At 41.6% G+C, this 17012-nt stretch overlaps 2 protein-coding genes across 4 annotated transcripts; both read left to right on the top strand.

Annotated features, from left to right (window-relative positions):
• The first annotated feature begins 298 nt into the window (after nucleotides 1-298).
• Nucleotides 299-6808, top strand: tlr3 (toll-like receptor 3). 3 transcript variants are annotated; one of them, XM_026171492.2, is made up of 5 exons: nucleotides 299-644; nucleotides 1534-2001; nucleotides 3375-3569; nucleotides 3729-5581; nucleotides 5954-6808. In XM_026171492.2, exons 1-5 carry the CDS (start codon nucleotides 471-473, stop codon nucleotides 6183-6185), a joined length of 2922 nt encoding a protein of 973 aa, XP_026027277.2. In that variant the 5' UTR covers nucleotides 299-470; the 3' UTR covers nucleotides 6186-6808. The 3 variants fall into 3 exon arrangements, with proteins under 3 accessions (XP_026027277.2, XP_026027278.2, XP_080159190.1); XM_026171493.2 differs by having other exon boundaries at nucleotides 300-621; XM_080303064.1 differs by lacking the exon at nucleotides 299-644 and adding an exon at nucleotides 729-855.
• Nucleotides 6809-10696: 3888 nt separating this feature from the next.
• Nucleotides 10697-16684, top strand: cyp4v2a (cytochrome P450, family 4, subfamily V, member 2a). Its single transcript, XM_026171473.2, has 11 exons — nucleotides 10697-10961; nucleotides 11064-11176; nucleotides 11763-11848; nucleotides 12031-12221; nucleotides 12762-12831; nucleotides 12914-13040; nucleotides 13143-13316; nucleotides 13519-13621; nucleotides 14958-15092; nucleotides 15279-15458; nucleotides 15561-16684. The coding sequence occupies exons 1-11, from the start codon at nucleotides 10769-10771 to the stop codon at nucleotides 15737-15739; spliced, it is 1551 nt and encodes a 516-aa protein (XP_026027258.1). The 5' UTR covers nucleotides 10697-10768; the 3' UTR covers nucleotides 15740-16684.
• Nucleotides 16685-17012: the final 328 nt, after the last annotated feature.

Below are 17012 nucleotides of genomic sequence, written 5' to 3'. Positions count from 1 at the left end.
ACAATTTTTTTGTTTTAATAACTTATAACATAATAAATATAATTAACTATTAATTTAAAGGATGCCTAAAAGAAAAAGAGAAATAACTACAGCTGTCTGTTGTTACCTGCACATATTTACGACACTTTTCCTACACAGCAGTGTATTTGCTCAGGCGCATCTCAGTCGCTGTTTAACTCACCGCGGATGTTAAACATGTTTAAAGAAACGGTTCCCGGTTTAATATATGAAACCACCGACAAATGTTTCAGAAGGCACGAACATAATAGACGACCGGCTGACTCAACCTGTTCAACCTGTTTACACCACGCCTTCCTGAATCCTGTCTACGGTCTACACGCAAGTCCAAAAAGTTTGTTCGGAAACTAGACGTCAAATCACCCGACGTGTCTCTGGAGTGTAGGATATGATGCATATAAATTTTATGCAAACTTAATATCTCAATATCTGTGGCTATCCGCCTGCGTGAAATGGTTAGCTCTCCAGTGGATACCCACCACCGAAGAAGAAACGAAACCACAGTTTCATTTCCTCATAAGCGCCGCTGTGGCTGTGTACGTTCAGCGATAGAAGCCGTGCAGCTGCAGGGGGAATCTTCTGTCTGGACTCTGACTGTCGAAGGTATTGTGCAATGTTCACATCTGGTAAGAAATCTGTATGGACTGCATTCAAAATATTAGTGCGCTTGTAAGGTCAGCGTGGGAGCGCTGTAGTCACCCTGTAATTACGAGGGCGGATATTTTTGAAAGCTTTCAAAGTTACAGAACTGCGCAAAGGGCTGGATCCACCGCTCATCTCTTTATATTTTGATAGGAAATACGAAAAGGTTGCCGCGACTTATTGAAACATGAAAAGGTAAAAACAACGAGCTCGACAGTGAATATTTGGTATGATCATCGTTGCTTTAAACATAGCCCGAGCTCTCTTAGGCAGCTTTCTTCTAATATCTTTAGGTAGTCTTCAGGAAAAGTTCTCCAGGCTTCTTGGAGGACATTCAGAGCTCTTCTTTGAATGTTGGCTGCCTTTTGTTCTGTTCTCTGTCGAGATGATCCCACCCTGTTTCAGTAATATTGAGGTCTGGGCTCAGTGGAGGTCAATCCATGACTCGTGATCTTTTATTGTTTATTTTTCCATTCAGGTTTATCCAGCCTGTACTGCAGGCAAAGTCTAGTAAACTACTGCCCAAGAATGTTTGGCTCCTTGGAAGTAAACTACTTGTATAAAGAAGTGAGGGATGGTCCAAGACTTTTGCACAACAGTGTTTACTAGTTCTACAGTGTAGTGTCACAATTGAAATCGTTGGTACATTGTTTTTGTAATTTTCCCAGTATACCAAATATTATATTTTTATATAAACAAATTGTGTAGAGTTATAATTGTTATTAATATAGAGGAAAGTAAAAAAAAAAAAAAAGTAAGAAAAACATGTCTCAGTTCCACCCAGCTCCACAGAGGGCTTCTCAGCCTTTTCTTTAGTCTTACCATCCCAGCAACAAATTTGAATGCAAATCCACCCTTCTCTCTTCTTTAAAGGTCTTTGAAATGATGTGCGCCCATTGTTCCCGTCTCCTGTCATGGATCCTCGTCACGTGTTGTGTTTTGACGGGACCGTACCGTTGCGATGCCTCTGAGAAGAAGACCTCCTGCTATGTGGAAGACGGCCGAGCTGACTGCAGTCGCCTCCGCCTCAGTGCGATCCCTTCAGACCTTCCCAGGAACATCACCAGCCTGGATGTGTCCCACAACATACTGAGAGGGATTACCCCGCTGTCACTAAGCCTGTACCCGGGCCTCCTGCACCTCGACGCCGGTTACAACAGCATCACCAAGGTGGACGCGGGTTTGTGCCAAACACTGCCTCTGCTGCAGATGTTGAACCTGGAACACAATCAGGTGCATTTGCTGAAGACTGGAGATATGAGCCACTGCACCCGACTGACATCGTTGAACTTGGCTAGTAATAGACTAAAGCTGCAGGGAGAACCCTTCTCGTCACTGCAGGTACTGATGTGTCGGATCACTTAGATGACTAATTATTGCTTGACTCAATTATATTTCAAGGCCAAAAACTGTACGTTTGCTCCTCATTATTAATATGACAGCTCTGTTTCAGTTAGTTTTCTTTTTATCATACAAATCATCAGTGATCAGTGTTTTGGGGATTTAGGTTAGGTTAGGTCATGGATTTAGGTTATACAGCCTGCTGCCCAAAGCTTGCTGCCATTTGTTTGATATCTACAGATGTGTTGGTATCCAAACAAATTAAATTTGGGGTAAAGAGTATGTGTGTGTGTGAGGAAATGTGGAGCTTCCTACTTCCTCTGAGAGAGATATTGAAATTTTGCCACATATAGCTTCAAAAATCAAGTCCCACAAATGTAAACGGAAGAGGTTTGTGTATTAATTTCAGTTCGATTTTCCGAACTTCCTATGATTAGCAGGAAGTGAAAGTTACTGCGTTTTTTTTTCCAGTCTTATTAAATACACATATCAACTTTTTCTAAACTAACTGTTACAGCAGTTGTTAGCTGTTGTTTCATCACGGATTCTGCCTTCCAATCATCTTTTCAGCTGGGATGCATCTGTTGCTCAGCGCATTTCTTCCAAGCCACATATTTCATATGCGTGACTCACCCCACCCCAACAAAGTCTGACAGTCTTTTTCCGCTTGCTTCAGCCAGTCTTCATTGTAGCCGTATTTCCTTTTTTTAATGGTTGTTTCCATTAAATTACAAAATCTGCACCACTTATATCTTTGTGGTGACGTGTAGTTCTCTCAGTTTTGCATGCATCTGCAACAAAAGACACGGACATTGTAACCTGCACTTGATGTTTCCTGGTTTCTTCACAGCCACTAGATAAAAAAGCCAGACATTTTGACCAAAAAAGCATCCGCCCTGCAGTGTTAACTTTGGAAAACTAGAGCCAGTGAAAAATGTGGGACGCTTTCTTTATGATTGGAACGATGGTGGTGTTGGGGGGGGGACCCTTTGGAGTTCCTCTGCCATTCTTTAATTTGTACTTAATGGAAATAAAGGCAAGTAAGAACAGTTAAAACCTAATAACTATGGACTGTCCTGCAAAAGTAATACACATGAGTAACGTAAATTCCACCTACCACCAAAAATAAAATAAAATAAAATAAAACAATAATAAAAAAAAAAACAAAGAGCCGAGGAATTTTAATATGAAATGGATGGATGGTGCATATGTGAGCTGTCTTTGTAGAGAGATGGAGCAAACTATCCTGTGACCTGAGAGAAGTGCTGCTTATGAAATTTTGTCTGACATATGCTGTGGATCAATTGTTTGCCTCTTGTGCACAGCATTAAATAACCCTTCTTCTTGTCTCCCTCTTCTTTAATAATCCACAGAACCTAACCTTTCTAGATGTTTCTAAAAACAAACTGCAGTCACCCAAGCTCGGCTCCCAGCCTCAGCTGCCCAGCCTGGTGAACTTCAGCCTGGCATTCAATGACTTCACCACTCTGAAGAAAGATGACTTTTCATTTCTTGACCATTCATCCTCTCTGCAAGTCCTCAACCTGTCATCTGTGCTTTTAAAAACAGTAAGAAACTTGTTTAATCCAGAAATGGGAAATGAAATTCCATCAAAATCGGAACTGGCAGTAGAAAGTAGAGTTACTGTAGCACATTCCTTTCGGTTGTCTGTTTTGTTTCCTTTTTCCGTCTCACTAAAAAAAATCTCTGTGATTGTTTGTTTGCAGTTGGAGCCCGGCTGCTTTCAGCACATTTCAGGCCTGCGCACTTTAATCATGGATGGGGGCAACTTGGGAACTCTGATGGTTTCCAAACTGTGCTCAGAGTTGTCTGGGACAGCCATCGATGCTCTCTCTCTTCGGAAAATGAGTCTAGTCATGGTCACAAACAAAGTCTTTACAGGACTGCAGAAGACAAATCTAACCTTCTTGGATCTGTCCAGTAATGGCATGGGTAAAATTGAAGACGGCTCATTTCAGTGGCTATCTAAACTTCAAACTCTAAATTTGTCGCACAATAACATTAAGCACCTAACCAATGGGACATTTCAGGGGCTCAATAGATTGAAAAAACTGGCACTTACAGAAGCACTGGTGAAAGGTCGTACCGCTGCCCCAGTTATTGATGATTTTGCTTTCCAGCCATTAGGCATGCTAGAGAGTTTGATGTTACAGAGGACTGCAATCCGGGAAATCGGAGAGCACACCTTTGCAGGCTTAAAAAGTCTTAAAAAACTTGACATAAGCTGGATTAGCTGTCCGTCACTCCGAAACATCACCAACAAGACCTTAGCATCTCTTGCAGATTCACCAGTCAGATGGCTAAATCTTATAAATACAAATATAGCGCAGATCAATCCCGGAAGCTTCTCTGTTTTGCGAAACCTCACTGTTCTTCTTCTAGATTACAACCATATCAAGCAAACTTTGACAGGCAGAGAATTCGAAGGCCTAGATCAGGTTCAGGAAATTCACATGAGCAATAACTTCCAGTCAATTGACCTAAGCTCCAGTTCCTTTATTAATGTGCCCAACCTTAGAGTCCTGACTTTGGGGAGAAGTCTTAAAGCTTTAGCCCTAAACCTAGATCACTCTCCATTCAAACCCCTGACCAACCTCTCTGTCTTGGATCTCAGCAACAACAATGTTGCTAACATCAAAGACAATCTGCTAGAGGGGCTTGTAAACCTAAAGGTGTTGAAACTCCAGCACAACAACTTGGCCCGACTGTGGAAGAGTGCCAACCTTGGTGGGCCGGTGTTGTTTCTCAAAGATGCGCAGAGGTTGGAATCCTTACAGATGGATTATAATGGACTGGATGAGATCCCACTGAAGGCTTTGAAAGGTTTGACTCACCTCAAGGAGCTAAGCCTTAGCAACAATCTCATAAATAATCTCAAGGACTCTGTTTTCGATGACCTGAAGTCGCTGCAGGTATTACGTTTTGAGAAGAACTTGATCACAAGCGTGAGACCTGAAGTGTTTCGTACTCCCATGAGCAACCTCACCCAGCTTATCATGGGCAGAAATCCATTCGACTGCACATGCGAGAGCATCCTGTGGTTCGTGACGTGGTTGAATACCACAAATACGACGAGTGTGCCAAATGTCAGGGACGAGTATGTGTGCAACACTCCACGAGCTTACTTTAACCACTCCATCATGGATTTCGACCCCCTTTCTTGCAAAGACATGACCCCATTTCAGACTCTTTACATAGTGAGCAGCACAGCCGTCATCTTGCTAATTGTAACCGCACTCACGGTGCGGTTTCATGACTGGAGGATCCACTTTTACTGGAACATAATGATCAATCGCACATTAGGATTCAGTGATGCCAAAGTTGACGAAGGCAGAGAATATGAGTACGACGCTTATGTCATACGTACGGAGGAAGACTCCAGTTGGGTGGAGAGGAGGTTGGTCCCTTTAGAGAATGAAAAGTGCCAGTTTTGTTTAGAGGATCGAGATTCAGTCGCTGGCATGTCACAGGTGGAATCCATTGTGACAAATATGAAAAAGTCCAGAAAAATCATGTTTGTCGTCACCGAAAGTCTCCTCAAAGATCCCTGGTGTAGACGGTAAATAAAACATACACTAGATTATGCTTTATTGTGACTTTATGTATCAGGTGAAAGCTAAGTACAAGAAAAAAAATGGTGATGTGCAAGGCAGTTTTATCAAATTCTCCTTCCTTTGATTAAAAATCAGTACACTTACACCTTTCATATAGTGTTTTTAAAGCAATAGTAGTTCATTTCAAGCAATATGTAGAACTTGTCCCTATTCACCTGTAGATTTAAGCGCTCCGAATTGCTTGTTTTTTACATGTTCACACACTAACTCTATAATTTTGAGATCAAACAGTCATTTATTTATTGCAAAAGTTGCAAAATTATCTTAGTCGGATAATATTGTTTAATAGCACAATGTCTTCTCTTTCTTGTCACCAGATTTAAAGTCTATCATGCACTTCAACAAGTCATCGAAGAAAGCAGGGACTCAGTCATCCTGGTCTTTCTTCAGGATGTGCACGATCACAAGTTGTTTCACTCACTCTTCCTCCGCAGAGGAATGTTACGTTCACGTTGCATTCTGGACTGGCCTGTCCATAAGGAAAGGATACCAGCATTTCACCAGAAGCTTCTCATTGCACTCGGCTTGACTAATCGGCTGAAGGACTGACTTGTTTATCCTTGATAATCATGACAGATTGCATTCTTGATTCTTTCCACAATAAAGACAGGATTTGAAGACCTCAAGTCTATTCTTAATGATGAGTTTCACAACTCAGTGTATATCAGTAATGATGTATACAGCGAGAGACCGCATTCACTTAATTTTAATGTACACTCAGTGATTTTATTCTACAAGTAGCTTAAAATATGACAGAAATCATTCCGTTTGGAAAAGAGCCTCAGGGGTTAATGGGTAAAAGAATTAACATAAACTAGTGTTTGTATGTTACTTCCAATTTCTGATTGTGTTGCCTTTTGTATAAACATTGCACTCAGTGGCGGTCCTAGCCTGTTTGGCACCCGGGCGAACACTCCCTCTGCCCCACACACATATGAAGAGAGAGGAAGTATGCATTGTATGCAAACGGCTACCAAACAGCCATCATAATTCGTCATACAATGAGAACAGGACAAATCAACAATTGACAATGACTAATTAATATTAAAATCTGTAACATAATGTATTGTTTGGAGTTTAGTCTGTTACTGTTGCTATTTTTACCATTTCTTTTTGGAGCAACTGTAATCCACATTATTTCCTTAGGGATTAATAAAGTATTCTGATTCTGATTCTGATTGTTTCAGGATGACCTGCCAATGACACATCTGCTTACCTGTATCTTTTGCTCGTTTCTCCTCCTCTTCTTTTCCATTTTTTCTAAACTGAGCACCTGATGGCTTTGAACTTTTCTTGTCCATCTTACATTGTTTTTTTTTTTCTTTTTCATTTTTTCTTTTATTAGTTATTTTTATTCTAAGTTATTGTAATCAGGCCAGACTGGACAAGAAGAAAAGTTCAGAAGAAAGTTAATGGAAGGAGAGGGAAAGAAAAGGGAGAAAAGAGAGAGAGAAAAGACAATGAAAATTTGCTTCATCACCTTTTTTTCCCTCTCTTTTCCTGGATCACCTGTTGAGAAAAAAAGCAAACAAGCAGAAGAAGACTAGAGCAATAGAATAAACAACATCATGATGATCTATGGGAATATAACAGTAAATACTAAATATTAAACATTATTGTGCAGCAAGTAAGATCGACAGCGCACAGTGTGCTTTAAGGTAAAAAGGGTGTAGTTTGTGTGTGTGAGCACCCGTGTGTACACCTGTGAGCATGAACACACTTGTTTTTAAAAGGTTCCTTCATGTAATGATCTGCTAGAGGGTGTGGGGGAGGCCACAGCCCCGTCCTCCAGGGCATGAAGCAGGTATGGAGGAGATCAAAACTCCAGACATCCAGAGGCCCCCAGAACACAAGAGACCAAGGAAGACCAACAGAGGGGCAGCTGTGCCACTGTCCCAGAAAGAGCTGAGGAGAGTCCCAGATGGGGGGGGGGGTCACTCAGCAGCCGCGGAGCAGAAGCCAGGGGGGTTGCAGTGACATGCCCGGGAGCTCCACCGGCAGCCAGCTGCGCCAGAGTGACCGAGCCCCAGGCCGAGGGCACCCCACCCCCGAAGTGGCCCGAGCGAGCCCCAGGCTCCAGGCCCCGATAAGCAGCCACCAAGGAGTGAGCCGGTGTGTACCTGGACACTCATCCAAGACCCACCAACGCACCGGTGTCTGAGGGCGTCTGTCACTGGCAGGGGAAGTTGTGGGGGGAGATAGGCCTCCAGACCTTGGAGGGCCTGAGATGTCCCCAGAGAGGTGGCGTCTGATACCCAACCTGACATATGAACACAGACAAACAGGCACACACAGATACAAACATCCATTCCCACCCTCATGCTCTCATATGCACTTACTCAACACTCACCCAACGTGGAGACAGACATAAAGAGACACTGTACACACAATCACACTCCCCAAGCGTACTCTAAGCCCCGGGGTCTAGGTATCCTTGCCCCATCTTACATTGGTTTTGATTTTGCACTCCAGTATGAACACAAATCCCCCAACTCCAGGATCGCCACAACATAACCTAATAGACCTACACCTTAGTTCACAGATTCACTTTGTCTAAGGTTTATTTCTGGGATTTCACACAACCCAGGATTCAAATCATGAATACATAATGGGCTTGGATTTACATCATTATGAATGAAATGTGCTCTATCTGGAAGCAGCCGGCCCCCCTCCCCCTTTGAAGGGTTGTGTGTACTTTAAATCATCAAACTGTAAATTATAAATTTTAAATTGTTATTGATCCCTTTACCCCTTGTCCTAAAGTGTATATTCATTTTCTTACTCTTCTTATATTTATTGTTTGTTTACTTGCACTGCTGTAACAGGAGCCTCGTCGTCTCGTCTCTCTGTATACTGGACTGTATGTAGCGGAGATGACAATAAAGTTTACTTTGACTTCAGCAGCAAGCAGGCGCACTGAGGGCTCTCGCGCTCACTTTTCACGTATAGAATTTCGAAAAAACATCGGCGCAAATTATAACTCTGTATCATGATGTCTGGTGTTTTCGTGTTTGTTGGTTTGTTTTTATTTTGCGAGTTGGTTATTAGATGCCGCTCCAGCCACCAGTGAATCCGTCGCCGCCCCGCCCTCTCCTCCCTGTGCCGCAAGCAGCAGGCGCACCTGGCAAACGGAGGGCGTCCTTACTCCCAGCAAATGGGCCATAGAAAACCGATCGGTGCCTATGCCATTCCCAATGTGCGCTGGCTGATGTCGGGGCAGCATGAGTACGAGCAATTTTTTATTTTTATTTTTTTTGCCGATGCCCGTGATGCCGCCCCGGGCAACCGCCCATGTCGACCGTATCAAAAACCGCTACTGATTGCACGAGACTGACTGCAAGAGTTGTATTTTTGCATAATAAATGCAATAAAACCGCATAAATATTTTAAATAAAAATATTAAACGTTTTATTAATAATATAAAAATCGTGGAATTCACAGATTTATTGCTTGCTCATTCGTAACATCCTCCTTTATTGTTGTTTCCAGTCTAGTCCTATTTTATATTGTATGCCAATGCAGAGGGTAATATGGAAAAAACAAACAAAAAAGAAGAAGTTGACATCGAACATCTAGTGGCTAAAGCTCAGTATTACATTTTGTACTAAGGAGTCAAAAGCAAGCTACGAAGTTGTTCTAATTTGCAGTATATTTCCAGCCACTCAGGCAATGTTTTTAAGGTGCACTGTCTTTACCTAGGTTTTTGTTTTTTTTACCAGCGGAAATGTTTTACCGTAAAAACTACCAAAATTATTTTTTACCTTATTATCAGTCAATATTTAAATGGCATGCTTATTTTCCAACAAATACTTTTTCAAAACATTCTTAAGGCTGAACAAATTGTCTTAAGGATGTTCGTTTCTAAAAGTGACATTTTTACAGTCTTTGTAGACTACAATGTCTGGAAATTACTGAAAACAAATCACATTCCCACAATGGTTCAGGCTTTCTTGGGAGGGTTTATCTAAGAATTCATAGACACATGATATTATTAAAAGATTCAGAGAATTCTCTGCACGAGTCAAAGCCACTACTAGCAAAATCTCCAGTTTTAATCGACTGAGGAAAAGTTAAAAACTCTCCTGTCGTAAAATCTGTGATTTTCAAATCCTTTTTGGAAACCTCGGGCACCACCTTGTCAAAACAGAGACCTTCCTTCCTTGTTATCCTTTCTAGTGCAATAATCCTTTCTGTCATCGTTGTATTTTTACTCAGTTGTATATAGCATTTGTATTTGTATTCTATTTTTATCTTATTGTATATTTATTTTATTTTATTCTACTGTATATAGTATTTTATTCTATTCTGTACAGTTGTGTACTGTATTTATTCTTATTGTATCCTAATTTTTGCCTCATAACTTTTGCACTGTCCACTTCCTGCTGTGACAAAACAAATTTCCCACGTGTGGGACTAATAAAGGTTATCTTATCTTATCTTATCAGCTCACAGTTCAAAAGCCAGCATCAGGGAAGATATCAATGCTTATTAATGTGGATGCATTAACATTAAGGAGACTGGCAGACCACATATTTTAAAGCAGGGCTCTCTAGTAAAGGAGTGTAAGTCCTTTCAGTAGCTGTGGGGCCTGGGCAGCAGAAATCCTGGCTCAAACAGGAATGAGATATTACAGGCTCACTCCTTCCATTGCTAAAGGTAATTAGCGTGCAAAGCTGAAGAGCTATGATGACATAAAAAGAAAAAAAAAACACAAGGCAATCACAGATAAGACTGTCACTTATTAACCAGGCAGGTAGGACACGAACTGTTAATGTGGATAAATACACGGAGATAATAAATCGGACAAAGTTCTTGATCACGTAGTAAATAATTAACACGGGTTATTCGTGCCAGCAGAGAGCACGTTTTTCATATTTGAAAATGTACATTTACCTGTTATCTCATGCTATAAATGTCAATTTAATAAACTTTCTATGAAGTCCCTCACACATCCTCCTCTCCTCCTGGGCAATAGATGGCAATGTAAGACCAGGGGTCCCCTTTACCCACTACAGGACAGTAGAGGAGAGGAGGAGTAAAAGGCAGGGCAAAAACATGTCACAGAGCTTTTAAGGACAGCCTGGCACCGACATTTCAGCACACACAGGCTGAGCACACACACGGCATGAAAAATGGCAGTTTTAATTGGCAGTTACAGCACAACTTTACTCGGAGTTAGCATCTTTGTTGCTTTTCTGACCTACTTAACCTACAAGCTGCTGAGCGATTACCTGCACAAATGGTTTGAGATGAAGCCGATCCCTGAGCTGGGAACCACTTACCCCTTCATTGGGAATGCTCTGCAGTTCAAAAACAATGCGGGCGGTAAGCAAGCAAGCAACGTGTTCATTTAAAGTACTCAAAGTGATGAAGCACATTGAGTTTCTCGTGATTTTTGTACCCAACATCTTTATTTTTCTCTTTAAGACTTCTTTCGTCAAATTCAGGATTTTACCTGGGAGTTCCGAGATAAGCCGCTGTTTAAACTCTGGGTCGGGCCGGTCCCCTTTGTGGTTCTGTATCACGCTGAGACAGTTGAGGTAAGCGGACTGACACCTATCCAAAATACAGAGTGGATGCAGCACGTCTTATACTGTAAATATGCCTGTGATGAGTAAGCCTATGGACAATTTCCATCCCCGTTCAGCGAAGCAGGTAAACAAACCACACATGTCACTGAAGTGGAAGCTGCACTGTCGTTACAGATGGATTGGATGAGATCCCGTTGAAGTCTTTGAGATCAGCTAAGCAGTCTGTGATGACATCTTAGGATGTCTTTGCACTTTTATACAGTGCAGGATACAGAATTCCTGCCACCCACCACTCAAACATTAAGCTGAAGCCAGTTACTCCTCTTAGCACAAATTCCTCATGTTCCTTAAAGAAGTTACAATATGTCCCACCTAAACTGTATGTGTAACTTGTTTTCATCATACATCTAGATAAGATAATGGACTAAGGTGGATGCTTGCAGGGTCAGTCTGAGTGAATCATTTCTTTCCCCCTGTGACGACAGGGACTGTTGGAACATAGCATGCTCGATTGTGCACTGAAGATTTCTTTAAGTAAACAACTTTTTGCCTCAAATATTACTCATGACATGTTTCTGTCTACTTTTTCTTTAAGCCGGTTCTGGCTAACAGCATTCACATGGAGAAAGCTTTTGCATACAAGTTTCTGCATCCTTGGCTGGGAACTGGTCTGCTTACTAGGTATAACTGTGGCATAGCAAACATCCCATCTGTCCATCAGGAAAGATCAAAAGATTTAGATCGTTCATATATCAAAACTTGAGCTAAGACTATGCACAAAACAAAAAGAAGCTCCTATCTACAGCATTATTATTGCAAATGAAATAATATAAAGTGCATAACGCCTTCTTATCTTTGATCAGCACTGGGACCAAGTGGCGTCAGCGGAGGAAGATGCTGACGCCCACCTTTCACTTCTCCATCCTGGAGGACTTCTTGGAAGTGATGAACGAGCAGGCTGAGATTCTGGTGGAGAAGTTGGAAAACCACGCAGGGAAGGGTCCATTCAACTGCTTCAGTCTCATCACCCTCTGTGCTCTCGACATTATCTGCGGTAAGCAGAATGTGCAAATCTGGGACAACTTAAAGGAAAACCCTGCGTTAAGGTGATACGCATCCAGAACAGAGCAGATTCAGCATGGCATGGTTTCTCCTTCCAAAACATATTCTCTCATTAGAATTGGTAATGGTAGGGATTAGCAGTGAGACCATTCATCCACTCATGCAGTCTAATTGGGTTGAAATGATGAGTGGGTCTCGGTCGCATTTTTTGAGCCCTCATGCATTATGTCATTCTGGAAGAGACGAGTCCAGTCGTCAAATGATGACGGTGATCTCCCAGAACAACTCTAGATTCATTTTTCTCTATAAGGTGGAAGGCGAATCCAATCCAGTGAAATATCTGCAACGACATAACGGAGACACCAGATCCCTTTACTGTAGGGGTTGAACTGTAAAGGTTTTTCCTTTAAGTTGTCAACCCTTTGAGTTGGATAAACCTTTGACCCTTTTTGTGCTTAACAAATGCAGGTATACAAAATAAATAATTAGAAAAAGGGTGTTTTATATTTATATACCCTTAATTTCTTGACAGAAACTGCAATGGGAAAGAAAATTTATGCACAGAGTAACTCTGATTCGGAGTATGTTAGGAGCGTGTACAGGTGAGTTACTGCTTTTATCATTCTAATGCAAATTATAGTAGAAGAAAAAGATCTAATCTGCTGTCTTTCTCTTTATTCTCAGAATGAGCGACATTGTCAGTCGCAGACAGCGGTCACCTTGGTTATGGCCTGACTTCATTTACACTTACTTTAGTGAAGGCCGCGACCACGACAAAACACTCAAGGTCCTCCACTCCTTTACCTACAAAGTGAGTAACGGAGCGGGTCGCTTTTCCACGTTGCGCGATCATGCAGAAATCATGAAATTGTTCAGAAGAAGCATCTCTTCTTCTCTTCCCATTTATTTTCAGGTGATCCATGAAAGAGCTGAGAACATGTCCTGCAACGAGTCAGACAGCGAAAACGACCAAGGCAAGAGGAAACGACGGGCATTTCTGGACATGCTCCTGAGCACCACCTATGAAGACGGCAGCAAGATGAGCCATGAGGACATCCAGGAGGAAGTGGACACCTTTATGTTTCGGGTTGGTGGTTAAGCAATGAAAAGGAATACTTAAGGCTGCTCTTATTAATACATTTATATTACCCAAAAAACTGCACTTTGTGCCAATAAAGGATTTACTTTCTGAGATAATGATGTGAGCCTCTTCTGGGAGAATAATCCACATATCCTGTTTCAATAAAGGGTCTTTAAAAAAGTCTCTAATTAACTCTCTTTATTTGCAGGGCCATGATACTACAGCCGCCGCTATGAATTGGGCTCTCCACCTGCTGGGCTCGCACCCTGAGGTGCACAAGAAAGTTCAACAAGAGCTACAGGAGGTGTTCGGTAATAATAACAGGCTCTACCACTTTAATGGTGTTGTTTTGTTCCTGCCTGAGGGCTTTTTGACTCATCTTTGTTCAAACTCATTTGTTCTTTGTAAGGCACGGGGAGCTTTTTCAGGGATAAGAGCTGTGAACATACCCGCCAGAATACACAGACAAAAAGTGCAGCATAATAACTTTCTTTACCGATGGCCTTGTAACCATAGGCAACCAGGCTAATTTGTCCACAAGTAGAGAAGGATAATTTTGCCATATGGTCATCACTTATATTTCCAATGTAAACCCTATGCTACAGCCACACCTGGGGAAGCAGTGATTGGAGACCGTGGCATGACTTTTGTAGCCATGTGCAGTGAACTTATAACCTTTTTGTCTTTGAAATGGTTGCTTTGAAGACGGGGACCAGGGTCAGTTGCTGTCTTCAGGTTGACTGTGGTGCATTAAGATGGTGATAAAACAGCAATAACATGGAGTCAGTCTGCTATCACTGTGATTGTGATTGAATGGGGGCAAGTTAGCGATAACTTTCAATGTGTTTATGATAGTACAGCAATTTACTGCAGTGAATCACCCAAATGTACATACACAGAAATTAATATTAAACAGAAACTGACATCAACCACTTATATTCAGATTACAGAAAGAACTGCATAGATCTAAAAAAGAATTTAAAAATTCCGATTTAACTACCGACATAGATGCAGCTTTTTATATAGGACTATAACAAGAACGCAAACAACTGGTATCCAGTTGAGTGAAATCACCGATTGCAAAGAGTTGCACCGCAGATGAGTTGCACTGACTGATCCAGATTGATTGCAATGTCCTCGTGATCTGTCTGCATTTATAAATTTGGCCACAAATGTCTGCAAACCTTCACCAGCCCATATGGGCTGATTCGGATCACAGTTATTTGGAGACAGGTCGACTCCCACCATGTGACCTGTGCAATGACTTGGAATCAAAAGTGGTTGTTCTGAGATAGCTGGCCACTGCAAGTACGTGCAATTGGTTGTTAAAAGTGCAAAAAGTTACCAAAATCCTTGTAACCTCACCATATTTGCAAAGAGGTTACTATCCTATTTTTATCCTGTTGTGTCTGAGCTATTAGATTACCTTACCACACCTGGTTATATAATTAATTTGTTATGTTAATGATTGTTGATTTACAGTCACAAGGTTGATAACAATTATTGCTCTATAGAGAGTTACAGATCTTGAGTGCTGTCCTATTTACAGGTGAATTTTAGGATGTACTGTTGCACTTTTACCTACTGAGGCAGGTTAAGTATCACTGTATGTCTAATCTGTGCTGTGGTGCTGTTTAATGTTCAAAGGTACATCTTCCCGGCCCACCAGCACTGAGGACCTGAAGAAGCTCAAGTACCTGGAGTGTGTGATCAAGGAGGCTCTGAGGCTGTTTCCCTCTGTGCCTTTCTTTGCTCGTAGCCTCGGTGAAGACTGCTATATCAGTGAGTTAAAGATTAGATCGTTGGCACCTGAAACAAATGGCTCATTGACCCCAAACACAAGACGGTGCTGATACCTCTTCACAAAAAGGGAAGCCAGTCTTCCTCTGTTGTCGTGGCCACGTAACAGATGCATCTGAGTAATCGGTTTTGCCTGTTTTTGGTGTCATACTTTCTTCGTACTTTTAGACGGTTTCAAGGTTCCTAAAGGCGCAAACGCGATCATAATCACCTACTCTCTTCACCGTGATCCACGGTACTTCCCCGAGCCCGAAGAGTTCAGGCCTGAGCGTTTTCTGCCGGAGAATTCGGTGGGAAGGCCTGCCTATGCATACGTCCCCTTCTCAGCTGGACTCCGCAACTGTATAGGTAAGGACTTTTAAATTTATAGTCTCCATACGCGCTTCGCTGTGTGAGGATTTCCAAATAGGTGCGTCACGTCTTCGTTTGTTTTACTGTCATTTTCTTTAGGCCAGCGTTTCGCACTCATGGAAGAAAAGGTGGTGCTGGCGGCTATTTTGCGGAACTTCACAGTCGAAGCCTGTCAGAAACGCGAAGACCTCCGCCCGGTTGGAGAGCTCATCCTACGACCAGAGAAGGGCATCGTGATCAAATTAGAAAAGAAGACGCCTCAAACGTCATCAAACTAACACCTGATGCAGCATCCTGGGGAATTTTCTCTGCATGGTTTTTATCTAATGACACATAACAATGTGACATTTTTAAAAAATATTTTAGTAATTTTAGGAAATTCCTATTTTCATAATGATAAATATTCATAAATACAGATGACAAAGGAATCCTGAAATGCTGTTTGCTGTGTTGTGTGTAGACACAGCACTGGTCCATCTTTGAGCTGAATGATTCACAGGTCAGTGTGAAGAGGCTTAAAAAATCCTCGAAAGCAAAATATAAAAAAGAGTTTTCCAAACTATAAGATTTACAGTATAGATTTACACCATATTGTGAGTTACATTAATAAAAATGAACCGACGATTTCAAAACACGCGACTGATTAATTGTGGAAAATGAGATAAACAGCTACTTAACTGGAGTCAGTCACAGATAATTATTTTCTAGGTTACACCCATTTTACGAAAAAATGAAAGCATTCATCTTGATTCCCAGCTGGGATAGGCTCCAGCCGCCCTGCACCCTGAGTTGGATAAGTGTACGAGAATGGACGGATGGATGATTCACATCCACTATGCACTCTGCACGAGTTTATACCCATGTATGACACATTTCTGTTATTTTGTATGTGGCTGTGTAACGTAGATAAACAGTATGGAGGATTAAAAACGGAACTTATGTACATGCACACACATATATGTATATATATTTTGTGGTATCAGCTTGTAATGAAGTCCTGAATCACACTTTAAGATATTAATTACACTTACAGTACAAACAAGATCTGTCTTTTGACTGTGCAGTGTTTCAAGTGCTATAGTAATTTTTAACCTTTAGCCATTGTGTTTTCTGTGGATTGACCCCCCTTTAAAAAAAATAGTTGCTGTCTTTATGTGTAGCTTTCATTTTCTTTACTTACCAAAAACCTACTATTCTTTCTCCAATAAAAAGTGTTGCTTAAACTGTGTTTTTCTGGGATCATTTCAAAGATTTGGACATATGAGAGATGCACATATGAAACGGTCAATTTCCACATCATCCATCAGCTCACAAGCCACATTCGTGCAGCCAAGTCTGTAGCCTCGAGTCAAGCTGAGGCTGTAGACTTCATGGAAACGGCCGACACAGCCACCGTCATGGAAGCGTGGACTGTGGAACTGAGATATTCTGTTTGATCATAGTTCTGCTCGATCACAAGGCTGGCCTGCTCCAAAGTATACCTTTATGTATTGTTCTTGTGGACACTGATGTGACCATAAATGTACAAAATGAAGATCATAGTGAATTCAT

The sequence above is a fragment of the Astatotilapia calliptera genome, chromosome 6 (genome assembly GCF_964374335.1).
Source record: "Astatotilapia calliptera chromosome 6, fAstCal68.1, whole genome shotgun sequence".
NCBI lineage: Eukaryota > Metazoa > Chordata > Actinopteri > Cichliformes > Cichlidae > Astatotilapia > Astatotilapia calliptera.
This window is presented reverse-complemented; position numbering and strand designations above follow the sequence as displayed.